Source organism: Epinephelus lanceolatus, chromosome 22 (assembly GCF_041903045.1).
Source record: "Epinephelus lanceolatus isolate andai-2023 chromosome 22, ASM4190304v1, whole genome shotgun sequence".
Classification (NCBI taxonomy): Eukaryota; Metazoa; Chordata; class Actinopteri; order Perciformes; family Serranidae; genus Epinephelus; species Epinephelus lanceolatus.
Window position 1 is genome coordinate 21,415,551 of NC_135755.1, and position 16,632 is coordinate 21,432,182.

General features: G+C 41.3%; 1 protein-coding gene across 3 annotated transcripts in view; it reads right to left on the reverse strand.

Annotated features, from left to right (window-relative positions):
* LOC117272635 (protein Dok-7-like) overlaps positions 1–16,632 on the reverse strand; it is a 58,653-nt gene that overhangs the window by 22,033 nt on the left and 19,988 nt on the right. The window contains exons 6-10 of one of the 3 annotated variants that reach the window (XM_033651615.2): positions 13,973–14,071; positions 12,501–13,306; positions 7,147–7,195; positions 6,351–6,965; positions 3,149–3,237 (exon numbers count right to left, since the gene is read on the reverse strand). In XM_033651615.2, coding sequence (XP_033507506.2) covers positions 3,149–3,237; positions 6,351–6,965; positions 7,147–7,195; positions 12,501–13,306; positions 13,973–14,071 — 1,658 coding nt within the window. Of the gene's footprint in view, positions 1–3,148; positions 3,238–6,350; positions 6,969–7,146; positions 7,196–12,500; positions 13,307–13,972; positions 14,072–16,632 lie in introns of all 3 variants that reach the window. The other 2 variants (XM_033651614.2, XM_033651616.2) reach the window with 2 other exon arrangements.

A 16,632-nucleotide genomic window follows, 5' to 3' on the forward strand; every position in this document is an offset into this window, starting at 1 on the left:
CGCATTTAGTGTGGATCCAGAGAGCAGTCAGCTGAGCTCAGACAACAGTTAGTTCAGACCAATTACTTTGATGGGACAGGAGGGATTCAAGCCACAACAGCACTGGGACTTTTAACCACACATGTATCACTCCGCTTCACAGGTCTAACTGTAAACATTAATTAGCCTACATAAACAGTTCTTGTAACAAACTTAACGCCACAAAGATGAACATATTTCCTCAAATAACATTTGAATTAAATAATGAATGGCCGACAGAAGAGGACGAACGGGAGGAAAGAAGCCTGGAAACTTCACTGCAAATCAACAAATCATAATCTGTTGTCTCTTAACACCGCTAACCAAAAAAACAGCACTTATAGAACTGTTGTATAAAAGCAATATTACACTTAAGGTCATGCTGTTGTACTGAATATCAGCACAGCTGTGATCACGACCGAATCACAGCTGTGCTGATATTCAGTACAACACTAGCTCTTGTGATATTGCTTAAATAAAGAATGAAAGAAGGTGGAAACTGCTAGCATGGCTACAAGTTAAAAAACGCTCACCTCTAAAGTTGATAATCAACATGTTGAATCATGGTTGTTTAACCCTTACTCAAATGGCAATGTAAAAATCTCATCTAACTCTTTAAAGGAACACGAAGAAGCATATTTTCTAAATACTGAATTAGTCCTTTAAATGAAGCAACAACAGTCAAGGTCAGGTTCAACCAGTTCAGCCCATGTTCCTGTCCAAAAGTTGTACTGATGTGTCCTATAATGCTTTTACTTTTCATTATAGAGGTCAATATGTCAATTAATCAGTCCCTCCAGGATCTTGAGGCAAAAAAACCTTGAATTTGCAGACAATTTTGTCAAAAAGTCACATAAAAATTGCGGCATTTTTATGTGACTTTTTGCGGGAAATTGTGGCTAATGACAAAAGGAGAAAAAAATAAATAAATTTTTTTAAAACTACGACCTCTTTATTTGCGACGTTTTGGTACTAGAGCTTCATTACTACCTCAAAAAAAAATAAGTCATGTAATCACTAGGGTTGGGTCGGTATGAGGGGGAAAAAAAAAAAAAAAAAGGTCCGGTTTTTGTGAAAAACCGCATCAAGTCGGTAATACCGGATTTTCGCCACACAAATAAAAAACGACCATAGGACAACAGAGTGACAGTAACATATTGTTTCTTTTATTCCTTACAAATAAATTTTGCAGCTTACTCAATCAGTGCAAACAAGGGTTGCCTCCTTCGTCTGGCTCAAAGCCAAAGTGTTGCCATAATGGCGCATTCTTTGATTTCTTCGAGACTAAATTGTCCGCCATTATCAACTCCCCAGGCTACAGTAGAAGCCTCGGCGCATGCGCACTTGCACCCCCTAGCTCAGTCCCTGCCCCACCACCACCACCCTCTCTCTCCTGCTCGCTGTGCGCTTGGCAAAGAGGCAGACACAGGTGCCCACAGACTCGGGCGTACTATAAGCGGAGTCAAGCGCACTTCCGCGTTGTAGTTTCCTGTAAAAATGTCCGTGAAAAATCCCTGTGATGTGAAAAATACATGCCGAGCAGTCTTGTGTGACACTGGTGCGCGGAGCGGAGTCCGCGCGGTCGTGCTTTGAGCGCACAGGGCTTGCGGACGTCCGCTTTCACCGGGCGGACCTCCGTGGAGTCCGCTCCGCCTACGTTCCACCCGAGTATGCGGTCCGGTCGGTCTCAAAAAAACAAACAAACAAACAAAAAAAAAACGGTCCAACCGAATTGGTATTACCGAGAACAGACCCAACCCTAGTAATTACTTGCTACAATAATCATAGTGAATATTACAAAAATAGCTGCAAATGTTTTTTATAGTTCTCTTCTTTAGTTTTATTTAATTAGTTTCAAAACATGGACTCCAATAATGTTGCAAAACATCCTGAGTGAATATTGTAGCTCTCAAACCCGACAATGTGACTGTAAAACAACATGTAGGCTACACATTCACTTTAGTTGTTCTTTTATCTGTATGTATCTGTATATCTGACATGTATTAAAGTGTTACATACCTTTTTAGGCTTCAACACATATTGTATGTATTTAAACAGTGCAAATTCTGATGTCAATACAGAGCGTTTCTCCATACTGCAATGCGATTAGCAGGATTTGATGACATGTCTGATGACGTCGCATGCGTGAAAAACGCGGAACAATCGCAGGACTTTTGACAGATTGCAAGCCCCCACAAAAATTGCGGACTTTCATTGAATTTGCGTTAATTATTGTGATCGCAAGACTGCAATTTTCTGGAGGGACTGACTAAGATATGTTTAGGGATGGGACGATATATGATTTTATCATGGACCGTAATAAAAAACACAATAAGTTGATTGTGGTGAATTTCTATTTTCACGATAATCGTGAGTGTGTCTCCAGCAGCACCGAAAGAGACTGCTGGGAAGAGACTCTGCAAAACAGTATACATACACACCAACCTCAATAACAAAAAGGATCTTCATCAATCATTGGCATGTTTCATACCAACAGATATGATGCCATTTCAAGGAGCCAAAAAGCCTCGCTTTTTAAACTGTTTTTTCCTAAAAAGGATGTTCACTAAAAAGATGTGTCCTCTCTGTGATGTAATTAAAATATATTTTTTTTCTTAACGTAATGTGATTCCAGTATGTCTTTGTGCCATTTTAACAGCTTCAAGCGTATTTCGATGGTTATCAGGACAATATTATGAATCTCAATTATTTTGGCCAGATTTATATCATCCCATGCCTAACCACGTTACACACTCAGAGTTATAACACCAACAACATTCAACAGCACCACAAACAGCAGCCTCCAATATGACCATAAAGTTGAAACAACACCTGACTAGAACATCATTAAATGGCAACTATGTGATGTCATATCTCCAACTCTACTGAAGTAACACCTCAGAGGACAGTTTGTCTCATCACAGACACACTTTGAAATCCAAAGCATAAAGTTATGCTATGTTTAATTTCAGATATACCTCAAGCCTCTTTTAAAAACAACCGGTATTCCCATGATGTGAAACGTTCCCCCCTAATGTTTAGCTGAACACAGAGCACAGTGAGTTACACAGCCAAAATGTGTAAGTGGTTGATAGCATAAAGCGGATTAGAGAGTTTTGGATTGGCCTACCTCTGAGTTCCTCTCCAGGCCCCGACTCTCCATGATCTCATAAGCGGGATCAGCTCTGCGTCTTTCCTCTTTACTATTAAGCCTTTTGTCTGGTGGGAGAGAAAAATATAGTGCGTTTTAAATATAGGAAATTAAACCGCAATTTCTTTCGCCAAGAAATTAATCTCATATTGTGCTTTTCTTAAAATCCACTTTGTGAATCACATCAGACGACGTGCACTCTGGGTACAAGTGCATGGATTTGTCCAGATCCAGTGGTGGGAACAATTAACAGTGAATTTATTCATCATCTCACAATACATCCCTGGTGCTGGAGACAAGAGCTGTGTTGACAATGTGAAAACATGCAAGGGACAAACATCACACAGAGATTCATCATGCAGCAGACAGTTTAGTGTAATGTCCTGTCTAAATGCTAACATTTAAACACTGATACTTTGAGTTTTATACTGTGGAAAAGGCTTTATATTAGAACTCGACTGATACACAACATTGATGATATCTGACAATTTAGCTTATAACACATGTATTGTTGCTGGTAGGGGATTTTTAAGGTCAATATAAATAGATATCTGACAATTAAAACAAAAAAAAATCTGCCATTTGTTCATTTTTTTAGATTTTAGAAGTGGGACATTTTCCAGACTCTGGCAGATTTATTGCTTTAATTTAAACAGGCTTATACAGTACACACTCAGTCGGCAGTTTATCACAGCTTGATAAAACTAAAGCAATCTACTCCAACAGTTAGATTTAGAAGGTTATAATGTTCAGATTTTGTTCAAAGTGTTTTAGAGAGGTGTTGATGCAACTGTATGATCATTCTAAAGGATGTAGTTTGTGCTGCTGTTGAACTGTATTGCTTTATACAGAAAGCTGTTTCTGTTATTTCGCCTACCACATAAACTAAGAATAATAATGGACGTAGCCACTGTGACATCATCCATTGGTTTGTGGACTCCTGTTTTGAAGCCTTGAATTTGGGAATGTGGCTGTCGCAGTCTTGGATATTTAGAGCTAAGTGACCTAAGTTGGAGGAATAAGTGTGGAGGAGGGAGGCGTGGATCTTACCGAGAGCCTGAGGACACTATCGGCAGACAGCCTGTCACAGAGAGCGGCCCGCATTTAATTATTCGTAACTTTGGGCCTTAAAAAAATATGAACGGGTGAGTCGTAAAAAATAATTCACCCCTTAACAATTGTTACGAAGGAAGAAATTAGCTATGGAGGCCAAAACTGTTTCCTGTACCTGGCTGTTAACACGTTTATTTCAGCTGTAAATTTGGAGGTCTGTGGGGATTAACTTGCTTTTGGAGCCAGCCTCAAGTGGCCATTTGAGGAACTGCAGTTTTAACACTTCAGCACTGGCTTCATTTTTCAGCCTTGGAGGTTGCTGCTTGGCTTACTTTCAATGATATAAATGGGACGAGCCAGATAATAAACACCTGTCAATATAACTCAATAAAAGGCAGGGTTGTTGTGTTGGAGAGCTTAAGTTTTAGCTAGGTGTACCTAATAATTTGGCAGCTGAGTGTGCATCAGCAAAAAAGTAGCAAGTAATTTCATAACAGAAAAGTTAAAGATACTGTATGTTCAAGATACTTTACTGTCAGTGTCACCATCACACAGTGTGTCCACCAGAGGGTGCCGACAAGCTTATTTTCTAACTTTTTTTTTTCTTAACCAAATTTATGTAATCTTTTTTTTTTACTTAACTTTCTTAGTACTATTTTGGTACCACTTTCCAATAACGCACCCCAAGTTTTAACAGAGGCCAAATTAGTGGCTAATAAATAACTTAATAATGCTTTACAGTTCAGTTATAAGCCATTAATAAGAGAATGCTTTAAGTTGCCAGGTATTGTAAAAAAAATATGCTCAGGCTGGTGTTACTCCTCGATAAATGAATGCGAGGAAAGGTATTAATAAATACCCTTTCCCTAAAGGTAAGGCATCATTAAGGCCTTTGCACACCAAGTCCATATTTACCATTTGAAATTGTTTAAGTTTTCAGAATAGGTTCAATTTTCTGTGTTTCGTCTACATTTTCTGCAGTTGTCGTTTCTGCAGCTGCATCAAGAAGCAGTGAAAAAAATGTGACATAACGTGGGATACATACAGCTGCTAAAGAGAGAGGAACAGCGTGTGCAGTTTCTTTACATAACTCAGAAAGATTCCTTTCAACAGGTCAGATAGTAATATTCAGGTGGATAACAGTGACAAAGAGCAAGGTGAAAGAGAGAATGAAGGCTGCATGCAGACAGAGAGAGAGAGAGAAAGCAGCAGTGTGGAGAAAGAGAAAGAGGACAGCTCAGCAACTTCATGTAGCCATGGTGCCAAATGCAAGAGGCAGGCGGAGTGGTGACAGCCGGGAGGTGCCTCCAGAGAAGCAAGGGAGCAAATGTGTCTTCTCATTTGTCTTGTAATGCAAATTTTCTCAACAAATAGAACACTATAACACCTTGGACTCAGTGTTAAAGTTTTCTTTGCATAGCAATTTTTACAGATGACTGATGGAAATGGAAAACACAGACTTGTTGTGCAAAGGCCTTAAGGTGGAGATTTTTCAGAGTCTGGCAACCCAAAAGTTGGCTTTGACCTCCTTTAGAAGGCATTAGTACAGGATTTATTCGCCATGAATAAAGACATTACTTACAACAGAGCTCTTTACAATAGGGTAAGAAAGTGGTGCAGACTTTGTTCAGCACTAAAAATCAAAATGCAGAATTTTTGCACACCTGAGGGTCGACAGTTGCGTAGGGGAAAACCATGGGTCAATTATCACAGAACAAAGAACTGCACACTGTCTGCTACACTTGCAATAATAGGAACGTTTTTGGGAACCCTAAAGCCGTAAATCAGTCAGTCTCTATAAGAGCGTATATATAATTTATGATTTCATAACTTGTGCAATAACTTCAATCCCCTCTGTTTTTCACAGCCCTCAAGAAGCTTAGTTGTACAAACAACACAACACAAGTAAAGACCACAGAGTGCAGGAAGAGAGAAAACAAGAAGATGATTAAACAAAAGAAGCCAGGAGGAAATTGTGTTTTTATTGAAGATAAGCAGAGCAACAGGACGGAAACAAAGAGAAGATCCGTTTCAAAGGACTGAAGAGGAAAAGGACACCAGAGGAATCGTCGCGAGAAAAGATGCTTTGTTGTGAGTTGAAGAGGAAACTGGAGAAGAGGCCTCTTACCTTCACTGGTCACCGTCTGACCATTCATCTCTTCGTACTGACACTGCCCAGCCACGCTCTGTGATCCATCACTGGCAGCTTCACACAACAGCTCCTCATTAGTAGCTACTTCTTGTTCTTGGCTTTCCTTCAGGTGCAGCCCAGTTGGAAAGGTTTGTAAAGTGGAAACGTTCCTGTTGCGGTATGTCTCAGCAGGTACGACCCGTGGGGGAGGGTGGCAGTTCTCTCCTTGACACTTGAAACAGTTCTCGTAAATGACAGCTCTTTTGTCCTGCTGTGAATCTTGCGGTGGCGCACAGGTGCCAGTTAGGGTGGATTTGAGCTCATTCCCAAAGCTAGGGCTCATTGACTCATACAGGTTCAGTCTGTTAGTCTTTGCCTCGGGCTGCCTGTCTACGCTTGGAAAGCCTAGCAGATCAGCCAAGAGACTGGCTAATTTCTCTCTTCCTTTTTTTGGCAGCACTGAATCCTCACTCGTCCTCACTGTTGGCTTCTCCAAGCTGTGGATGCTTCCAGAGCCAGGAGAGGCACAGGGTTTCTCCAGAATTTTCTTCACTGCAATATTGTGTTCACTGGCAGCGCTGGGTCTGCATGGTGATTTGTCAACACTTTGATCTGCTAGAAAAAAAAAACCCAACCTTCGACACACTTTAATTTCTGTCCCTAAATCAAATCGGCAAGCTGTGGCTCAACAGAAAATGATAAATGTTTTATTCTCAAACATGCATCAACTGTTCATGCAGGCAAGAATCGATACATGCAGCATGCACTTAATATTTAAACTGATTACACTTACCTGGTATGGCAGGGACCGCTGAACCACTTGCAGGGGTGTATGGTGTCCCCTGTGACATGACATAAAATTACACAAATTACCTGGTGTTTGAATGTGTGGCATTTTAAGGGAAAAGGCTGGTAATCATCTGTATTTCTTTTCAAACTGCCAATAATCCCTCGCCTGACATCGCTAGACGAAATCACAAATTTGAGTTAAGCTGAGAACACGCTGCTGTGCCACAGTGCGTCAAATGACCAAGCAAAGTTATTACTACTTTTACTGAAAGATCTGTACCTCTTCCACCTCTGCATAAGTTTAAAGTCATGTGTGGACACCTACTCATCTAAGCTGATTTCTCACCTGAAGAGCCGATCTCCAGAGCTTTGACTCGCCAGGCAGTATCTTTTTAGTCATGGTCTTTATAATGACAGGATTGTGGGTCGTTTAGCTCAGGATATTTCTCCTCCTAAACAACATTTCTCTCCTCATTCATTCTTTGCCACACGAGACACAGAGTTATCTTTGCATCCATGGTGAGGAGAGGAGTCGAGCTGCTACAGGAGCAGGTATGTACAAGCAGAGAGCAAGTGGGGGAAAATGCATTTGATTCCAGGGCCGGCGAGGCTGGAAATAAGAAAGTGGCGTAAAGTGCCCGCAGGGCAGCACGTCCATGAGTGCTGACACGTCTTGCTTGTACACCGAAAATAATAAGGTTGTATTTTTATTTTTGAGGGACGCTAGCAACAGCCGTAGATCGAAATGCCCTTGACCACAATTGGATAGATTTATGACCAGCTATAACAACATAACGTGATGTTGTGCTAAGCAATGGAAAAATGTAAAAAGACTAATTACTTTGATAGAAAGTTCAACATCAGCTGCAGCCAATTTGGTTGTTATTCGAAAATGCCTCAACCTCACTCCTTTACCAAGTCTCGGAACCCTTCGGCTATCTATCTGATGATAATTACAGCCTCTGGGGGCAACAACCAATATTTCAGGAGAGTTGGTGTAGCTGGCAGATATTCAGGTCAAGACATCCACTTCTGTGCACCAGTCAATTTGGCTAATGTCTATAATTAGATACCTGCAAATGAATGAGAACAAATAAAAAAAAACTAGAATTACCACCCCACAGTTATATGCCTCCGCGCACCGGTCATGTTTCTTTTGCAGTTTACATCTGTCTGTGAAAACACCCACGCCCACTGTCCCTCCAACAGCACAGAAGATCTTTACAATCAGCACAGTTTCAAGGTGGACATCAAAGATGACTGCCACCAATTAAATATCTGACCAAATGTCTCCCCTTCTGTTCCTGAGATATGACACTGAATAATGACCAGAAAAGTGATTTATACAGACCATTATGATGAACTAATCAGTTCATTGTTGAGTCAAAGGGGACATTTGTGCCAAATTTGAAGAAATTCCCTCCCTGTGTTCTTGAGATATCTTGTTCACAAGGATGGGACAGACCGATTGACAGATAGACAGAGGGAAAACCCGAGAACATAATGCATTCAGCCACAGCTATGGCTGGCAAAGAGACACAAACAAATTTTTTTTAAAACAGCCAAGGTTTTGAGCTGAGTAAAAAGTGCACCAAAACCACCTACACTGTATCAAATAAAACATGTTATATATGATTCTGATTTGTGCACAGAACATGCAACTAGTGACAACATGATCGGTCGATCATTCAGACTACAAACAGAAACCAGAACTCCAACTCCAACACTTCCAATACCAAAATCTTGTCTCATTGCCCACAGACTCGACATACATATACAAATATCTGTTTGTAGAGATTACTCTTTACTAAGCTAAATTTATCCCAGCCTTAGTGTCCCCAGCACAAAGGTGCAACACATAGTTTGTGTAAAGCATGGCCTCCAAGACGTCATTGTCTCAAACATGCCTCATCTTAGATAAATGGTTGTGATTGGCCCAACCCAGGCCCAGTGGGCTCAAAATCTGTCTGAACAGTTCGGGGACCAGATGCATCTGCCAGAGCGCATAAAACATGAGCTTGCAGATCCGTCTGGTTCCCAGGCTAAACAATCCCATGGAAAGACGAAAACCAACAGTGAATTTATCCGTCTCTCAATACTTACGCAGCCTGTCTATAGTTTTCAGCCAGAAGGAAATCGGTTCCTACTGAGGATGTAACACTTGGAAAAATGCACCACAAATATATACTTTGACTTTTAGAAAAAAGTCTACATCATTTTCTTTTAAGAGCTGGGCACCTTGAGCAAACATTTCCTAAACAGGAGGAAATAATGTTGGGGATATGTTCAGCTGTGATCTGGTATTGGCATCCTTGTTTTTAATTCCTGATAATGAGAGAGACAGGGAAGAGCCTGGGTCAGACTCAAATCTGAGCTGCTGTGGTAAAGACTCTGCAGTAGTACACAGTTTACCCAGTGAGCTACCAGGCCAATCTATAAGACTTTGGCTATACAGGCGATACTTGCTAGTTTCATGGGATTTGTTGACAATAACAAAAATGTACAATATCACCACAGTGGACTGTTTAGCTTCTGTAACGTCAATAAATGTTATGTTCCATAGTTGAGAGGAGTGAATGGCTGTGAATGTGTCCTTGGCTGACGGATGACTACATCACACACAACATTTTCCACACCTGACTTTTCTTGTAATTGTACTACCCATACTCCCCCCTCTTATTAAACCAGCCAGACAGAACCCTTTAAAATCTGCTCACAATATGGTATAATTATTATGATAAAAATAAATTAATGCTTTCATAAATATCCACTCCAAAATGTGAAATTACATGTATTTGTATGGTGTGCAGTTTTCTCCTGAAGTGTCCCTTTAAACCGTGAGCCAGTAAACACTACAGGGGTGGAATGTGTTGCTCAGGCTGAGGTGATAAATGCCCTCCCACACTGCTCGTGTCTGATCCATCAGCTCCAAGCCAATAACTCTCATGTTTAATTTAGTTCACTGAGGACTGACTGAAGAGAAACCGAGAGAAAGGGAACATTCTGTTCAGGTAATATAATGCAATTTGCTCTCTAAACTAAATGCACTACCAGCAGGTGGAGCTATTTGTTTAGAGTATTCAACAAACGTGACTCACAGCTGACATACCAGGACAGAACAGCTTTTACCGAGTTTGCACCTGGATGTTTAAATGATACGATCTCCAAATAAACTGAAATTATAGCTCAAAGTCAGCCTTTAAGAGTGCAAGAAGGTATTTGATAATGAACAGCAGAGAATCAGCACAGACATGAAGAAGAAATAATGAGGATGAAACTGCTATAAATGATGTAAGACTTTCTATCACAGCCAAGAAGGATCCATCTCGATATCAATGGGCAAAAACTGATTCGTCCTAAACTCCGACATCTCTTCCTTCACTTACTGTATCTTGTCAAGACTAACAATGATGAAAAAACAAAGTAAAGCTCAAACAATTACAGAATCAAAGCTTCACTTGGTAACTTTGATGAAAGTAACTGTGATATCTGCTGTCACTATATTCACATAGTGGTACATGAGACAGATAAACTTTCCTCCTCCCTTTGCTTCTAATGGCATTCACTAGAATCTAACGCAGCTCACAGAAAACAACCAATCAGGGCCGAGGAGTCTCTAACGCCACTGTCAATCATGTCAATCACTGCTTACGAACTCTGGTCAAACTTCCGAACTAGGCAGCGCTGATGTGGTCACTTCATTGCCTATTTCTCGCCCTTAAATGTTCTCGGGAACATATTTTAGTGCACTGTTTAGCTGTAAAATGAGAACGTTTGTGACCCAGCTGCCATGTTGGAAACAGGTGAGTCAAGCACAGCCACCAGCTGGACCAGCTTTTTCATCACACAGCTAAACAGTAGCTGTAGGCTGTGGCTCAGAGGTAGACTAGGTCGTCCACTAATTGCAAGATCGACAGTTAGATCTCCAGCTCCTCTAGTCTGCATGTCGAAGTATCCTTGGGCAGGATACTGAACACCTAATTGCTCCTGATGAAAATGCCATCAGTGTGTGTGAATGGGTCAATGTGACGTACTTGAGTGGTCAGAAGACTAGAAAAGCGCTATATACAAGTGCAGTCCATTGACAGTACACTAAAATAGGTTTCTGAAAACATCTGAGGAGAGAAATAGGCAACACAGTGACAGATCTTGATTCGTATTTGCCCAGTCTGGCAGTTTGACCACAGTTTACGAGCTGTGACTGACATGATTGACAGCTGTGTTAGGGACTCTTTGACCTTGATTGGTTGTTTTCGTCCACATGGAGTTATGCCATGAGAAGCAAATCGAGGTGGCAGAAGAAGAATATTTTTGTTAGTTTATCCGTCTCATTTACTGCCGTGTTTATGTAATAACAGTTTCAGCTATAAATATGACAAGTTATTACAACTTCAATGGAATAGCTCATTGAGAGAGAATGAATTGTCCACCGTTTTGATAGCGAGATTAAAGTAATCCTTAAGCGACATGTCAAACTAAATATTTGCTTATTTTCTTAGACGTCTATGATATTAAACTGGATCTCTTTGGGTTTTGGATTGTTGGCTGGACAAAACAAGTGATTTGAAGATGTAAACTTTGGCTCTGGCTAGTGTGATGGGCATTCTTAAGTAGTTTCTGACACTTCATGGACCAAACGATTAAGATAATAAGCCCCAGATTGATCTATAATGAAAGTAATCAGTGGCTGCAGCCCTAAAACAAAGATGAAACAGAGAAAAACACAATCGCCATCCTACAAAACCACTGGACCTCATACTTCATATTGAGAAGCTTTCTTTTATCTTGGGTATCTTATCTTAGCAGTGAGAACGACCTTCAGTTTCCAGTTTACATGTACTACCCTCCCTTAGCTCAGCAGCATCACATTAAACAATAAATAGGAGGCAGAGGTAGGAAAGGAGAAAACGGCAAGTCACTAACAAGGTCTACATCTGCTGGTATGATGACAGTGTCGGCCTCAAATGGCTGTTGAAATGTGAGCTTGTTAAGACAGATGGGCCACAGGACTGTTGGTTGTTTGGACACAAAACGCAGAGCGGCTTCACCGTCAGCCTGCACGGTACCGCAAAGGTCATATTGACAGCGAGCTACAGAACAGATGATACAGTGAGAACGCCGGCCTGCACAAGCTGCTACTGTATGACAAAGAGTTATACAACAGAGCACGTTCAGGAGACCATTTAAACAGAGGATGCTATTTTTTTTTTAGGTAGACAGATGGCCGGCGAGAACAGACTTAATAATACTACACTTATACACAAGCTTAACCCAAGTGTGCTTCTGGCAGAAGGGTAACAAGACAAAATATATATATAAAAAATGAGCACAAGTGACAGAAAGATATTTCCTACTTACCTTAAATCCACCGCAGACTGAGCAGATGGTCACAATGGTTTTGGGGACAGATGTGAGAGGGCTGCAGATGTGACAGGAGTCTGGGTGTTCACTCGAGGGTGCCACTTTTGTTTTCTTACTCTCCTCTGAGGAGCCTTGTAAGTGTTCACTCACCGATGCTCTTTCACTAGTTTCTGAGGGACCCTCAGAGGTCATGGTGGTGCTTTTATCCCCCTTTGCAGAGTCTGTTGTGAGGCCTGAAGAAGCAGGAGTGTCCTTAGTTGGCGTGGAGGATTCATTGTCTTTGGCGCCCCCACCTCCCTCCTGTAACACACTCCTGGGGCTGTCATAGAGATACCTAAGTGATGTTGGTACTTGGTATTCATGTCCAGGGACAGTGGTGCAACTACAAGGGCTCAAGTCTTGAGCCAAGTGGGGAGGCAAGCTGAAAACAGACCCAAAGTCCTCCCCGGGGACAATATCCAGGCTGCCTGTGTACGAGGAGAAACTTCCAGAGTAAGAGGAATGGCTGCCGGTGGCGATGCCGCTGTCAGAGGAGCTCTGACGGCCGATCTCCTGGAGCTGCCGTGGGGGCTTGGCGGCAGGTCGGTTCCCTCCTCCCTGGTTGACGGAAAGCTTCTCGATGCTCTGTAGTGCCGCTTTAGCTCCCACATGGCTGAGGTTTTCAGAGGGGTTGGAGGCCGGCTCGGTCCAAATGGCCATCCGGCTGCCAATGCTGCAGTCTGATTGGCTGGTGTCCGATGTGTCGGAGGAACCAGATATGCTACGATCATCGCCCCCAGCAGACGGACAGTACGAGGATGAGACTGCAAGGAAAGACAACATTGATAAAACTGAATTTAATCAACTGCTTAAACAAAAACTGCTTTCATCAATAAAGAGCATTAAAGTACCGCGACATCTTCATGGCTGTTTTTGCTCTGTGGTTTTTTACCACATAATAGGAATAATAAATCACCCGTGTGAGTAGCGTCTAATCTGTAAACTTAATTTGAATCTAAGTGCAGCATTATTAAAAGCCAAAGTACTCTCTGTTGGAGGAGAGGCATTGCTGCAGTTAAAGTGATTATGGGTGCTTTGGGATAATTATGGAACAAATGCACATTCAGAGCAGGAAGATTTGTAAAATGGGCAAACTTTTAGCTGCAGTTTCACCTTCTTATCGGCTTTGAATCTGAGCACAGCCTTACGGCCCTGACACACCGAGCTGTCAGTCAGCCGTCAGCCAATGTCAGGCGGTCGGTGAGCTTCTGTCTCCCTAGTATTTGCAGTGTGTCCTGCACCGGTGGCACTAGTCGGCCCTTGTCTGCTTTATTTTCTTGGCCTATTCAGCATGTAAAATTGGCGTCAGAGATGGCCGTTGGTTGTAGTCTTTGTTGAGTATTTAACTGCAAGTTTTTGGCCAAGACATGGGTGACGCAACAGTTGATGTTGGTTTGGTGTGTGTGGACTTTAACAGTAAGATGCTGTACCTGTGCTGCTCCTGTGAGACAGCATGCTCAGTCGTTTCTCCAGCTCCTGGGCCTCGTGGTTCAACCTCTCCTCCAAACTCGTCTGGCTGGCACTGGGGTCTGTGAGAGAAAGCATCACAGAATGACATCACCCACAAAGGTTCAATTCATATATATGTATATACACATATAAACTTACATTGCTGTCATCACACTAATTAATGATGACACGCTAAGTTTGGTGAGCCGTACTGCTGTCACTGAGACTTGGGATCAAATGTGACGCAGCTGAGGATTTTGCTCTGCAGTGACACAGGCACAGCTGTGAAAACACATCCAACAACAACTCCAGAGGAACAAGGGACACTTTAAACCACAAGGGTCTCGCTCATGAAAGCTGTGGCATCGGGAAAATAAAATGTCAGCCACAAGATGTTGGTGAAAAGAATAACTAACAGGCACTTTGGCAGGAGTGTTGTGTACAGGACGTGCACAGGAGAGGGTCACACAGGGGAACACCTTGCAGTATTTGTGCAACACTACGGGGTTTATTAATAGCGCTGCCACGTGGCTCTGTTGGTACGCACTCTGTTGCTTGTGGCTAAAGATTGTTGGTGCTGTTCAAGGATCTTATGTACCTTGGAGCGCCAAGGTCAACTCTAACACTGGATCGATGTTTTTTCCGAGCCTGCAGCAGCAAATGGTTGAGATCACATCCTACATGTGGAGTATTAACTTACAGTACACAACAGACTATTACTCTTATGTGAGTCTTGCCACTGGCACTCGTCTCATGCAGTTACATGTTGTTTACATGAATCTCATTTCCTTCCTTTTGAAACCCTTTCTCTCCCTGGAAGACACCAAGTTTGTTTACCCAGATGCACATAAAACTTCAAGAAGCACATATTCCCAGCTGGAACTTTAATGAGCCTAATGCAGCCACATTCTCTTACATTTCTCTTATATTTTCTCTTAATGTTTTTGTAGCCGTCTTGCTACCCCTGTGAACTCCCCAGCACAGATTCAGCACTCCGTCTAAATGCAATACTTTTATTTTCTGCTTCCCAGCACACAACAACAACAAAATCAGTCAACAACATGTGCCTATGGCTGCCTGGCTCCTCTGGCTCAGTCTTAAACCAAAAGGCAGTGTCCCTCTCCCTCTCCCAGCACACTACAGCATGAGAAAGGGAGAGATGTAATCAGAGCAAACCAGCAGCAGCTGTGTCAATCAACTCACCTGGTACTACTTTCATTAACCCCACACCTCCCCCCTGCATCTGACCACTAACCACACCCACCTCTACCGTTTTGTTGAGAGAAAAAACAAGAGAAGTCAACTCCAAATACACCAAATGTTCCTAATCATCCTTATCTGCTCTACCCAGGTGTGCTGAATGATGCTTCCAAGTTGATGATAAGTAACCTATTAGCATAGGCAACGCCTGTTAAACACCATATAAAGGCGGGTGCTGTATGCCCAAGAACTGGATAGATGCCACCAAAAAAAGGTTGTAAGAAGAGGAAGAACTTGTGCTTAAGTGAAACTGATGTACTGTTAAATAAACTTAAATTAAATGTGAGTGAGTGACAGTACTGAAGTTACAGGAAAATCAAGAACCCAGCAATGACAAAATATTAGTGATGCTGTAAATGCTGTGTCAGCAGCAGGGGTGGAGGAAATATTTAGATCTTTACTAAAGTAAAAGTGCTAATATCACACTGTAAAAATACTCTTATTAGTAGAAAGTCCTGCATTGAAAAATGTTACTTAAGTAAAAGTATGTAAGTACAATCAGCTAAATATAATGAAGTATTACAAGTAAAAGTAGTCAATGCAGAAATATTAAATCAATTTAATAAATCAAAATAATTAAAAGGAAAAGCAATGAGTCCTCATATTTGAGTAGCTGGAACAATAAAATGTTTTTCAAAATACAGTAGTTGCCAATTAATTTTCTAATTAATCGACTAATTGTTTCAGCTCCACCTGTATATTTTCATATGGTTTGTGCGTAAAAATCTAAATTTGTCAAGTAACTAAAGTTATCAGATAATTGCAGTGGAGTAAAAAGTGTAATATTTTCCTCTAAAGTGAAGTGGAGTAGAGGTAGAAAGTGGCATGAAATTAAAATACTCAAGTAAAGTACCTCAAATTTGTACTTAGGTACAGTACTTGAGTAAATGTACTTAAGTACATTCCACCTCTGGTCAGCAGAGGGACACACAGCAACTGAAATTACAGTAAATAGGATCAATGGACCAAGTATAGTAGTATTTTTTTAGCCCACAAACTTAATGATACAATCACTGCAATTACTCTTAAAAAGTGCATGCGTATCATATAATCAAATTAAGATTATATTTAAATGTTCCTCAAATTTAAAACCTCATGCTGGACAATTTATGGACTGTGAAAACAAGGGCGCTCTCAACCTAAAATTTCCTCTTAACAAAGAGCGAATGTAAGAAAACAACAGTAAATCACAAAAATCAATGGGTTGTAACAAACATAAGAGAAAAGTTGTTCATATATTGCCTCCAGCATAAGGCCCATTTATTATACATTTAGTTTTTAACAAATGTATTTGGTCCCCTACTACTTTGTCTAGTAGTAGACAAAGTAAAATTACAGTCAGAATTTATTAAAACCAAACTGAAAATTTAGAGCCAAAATT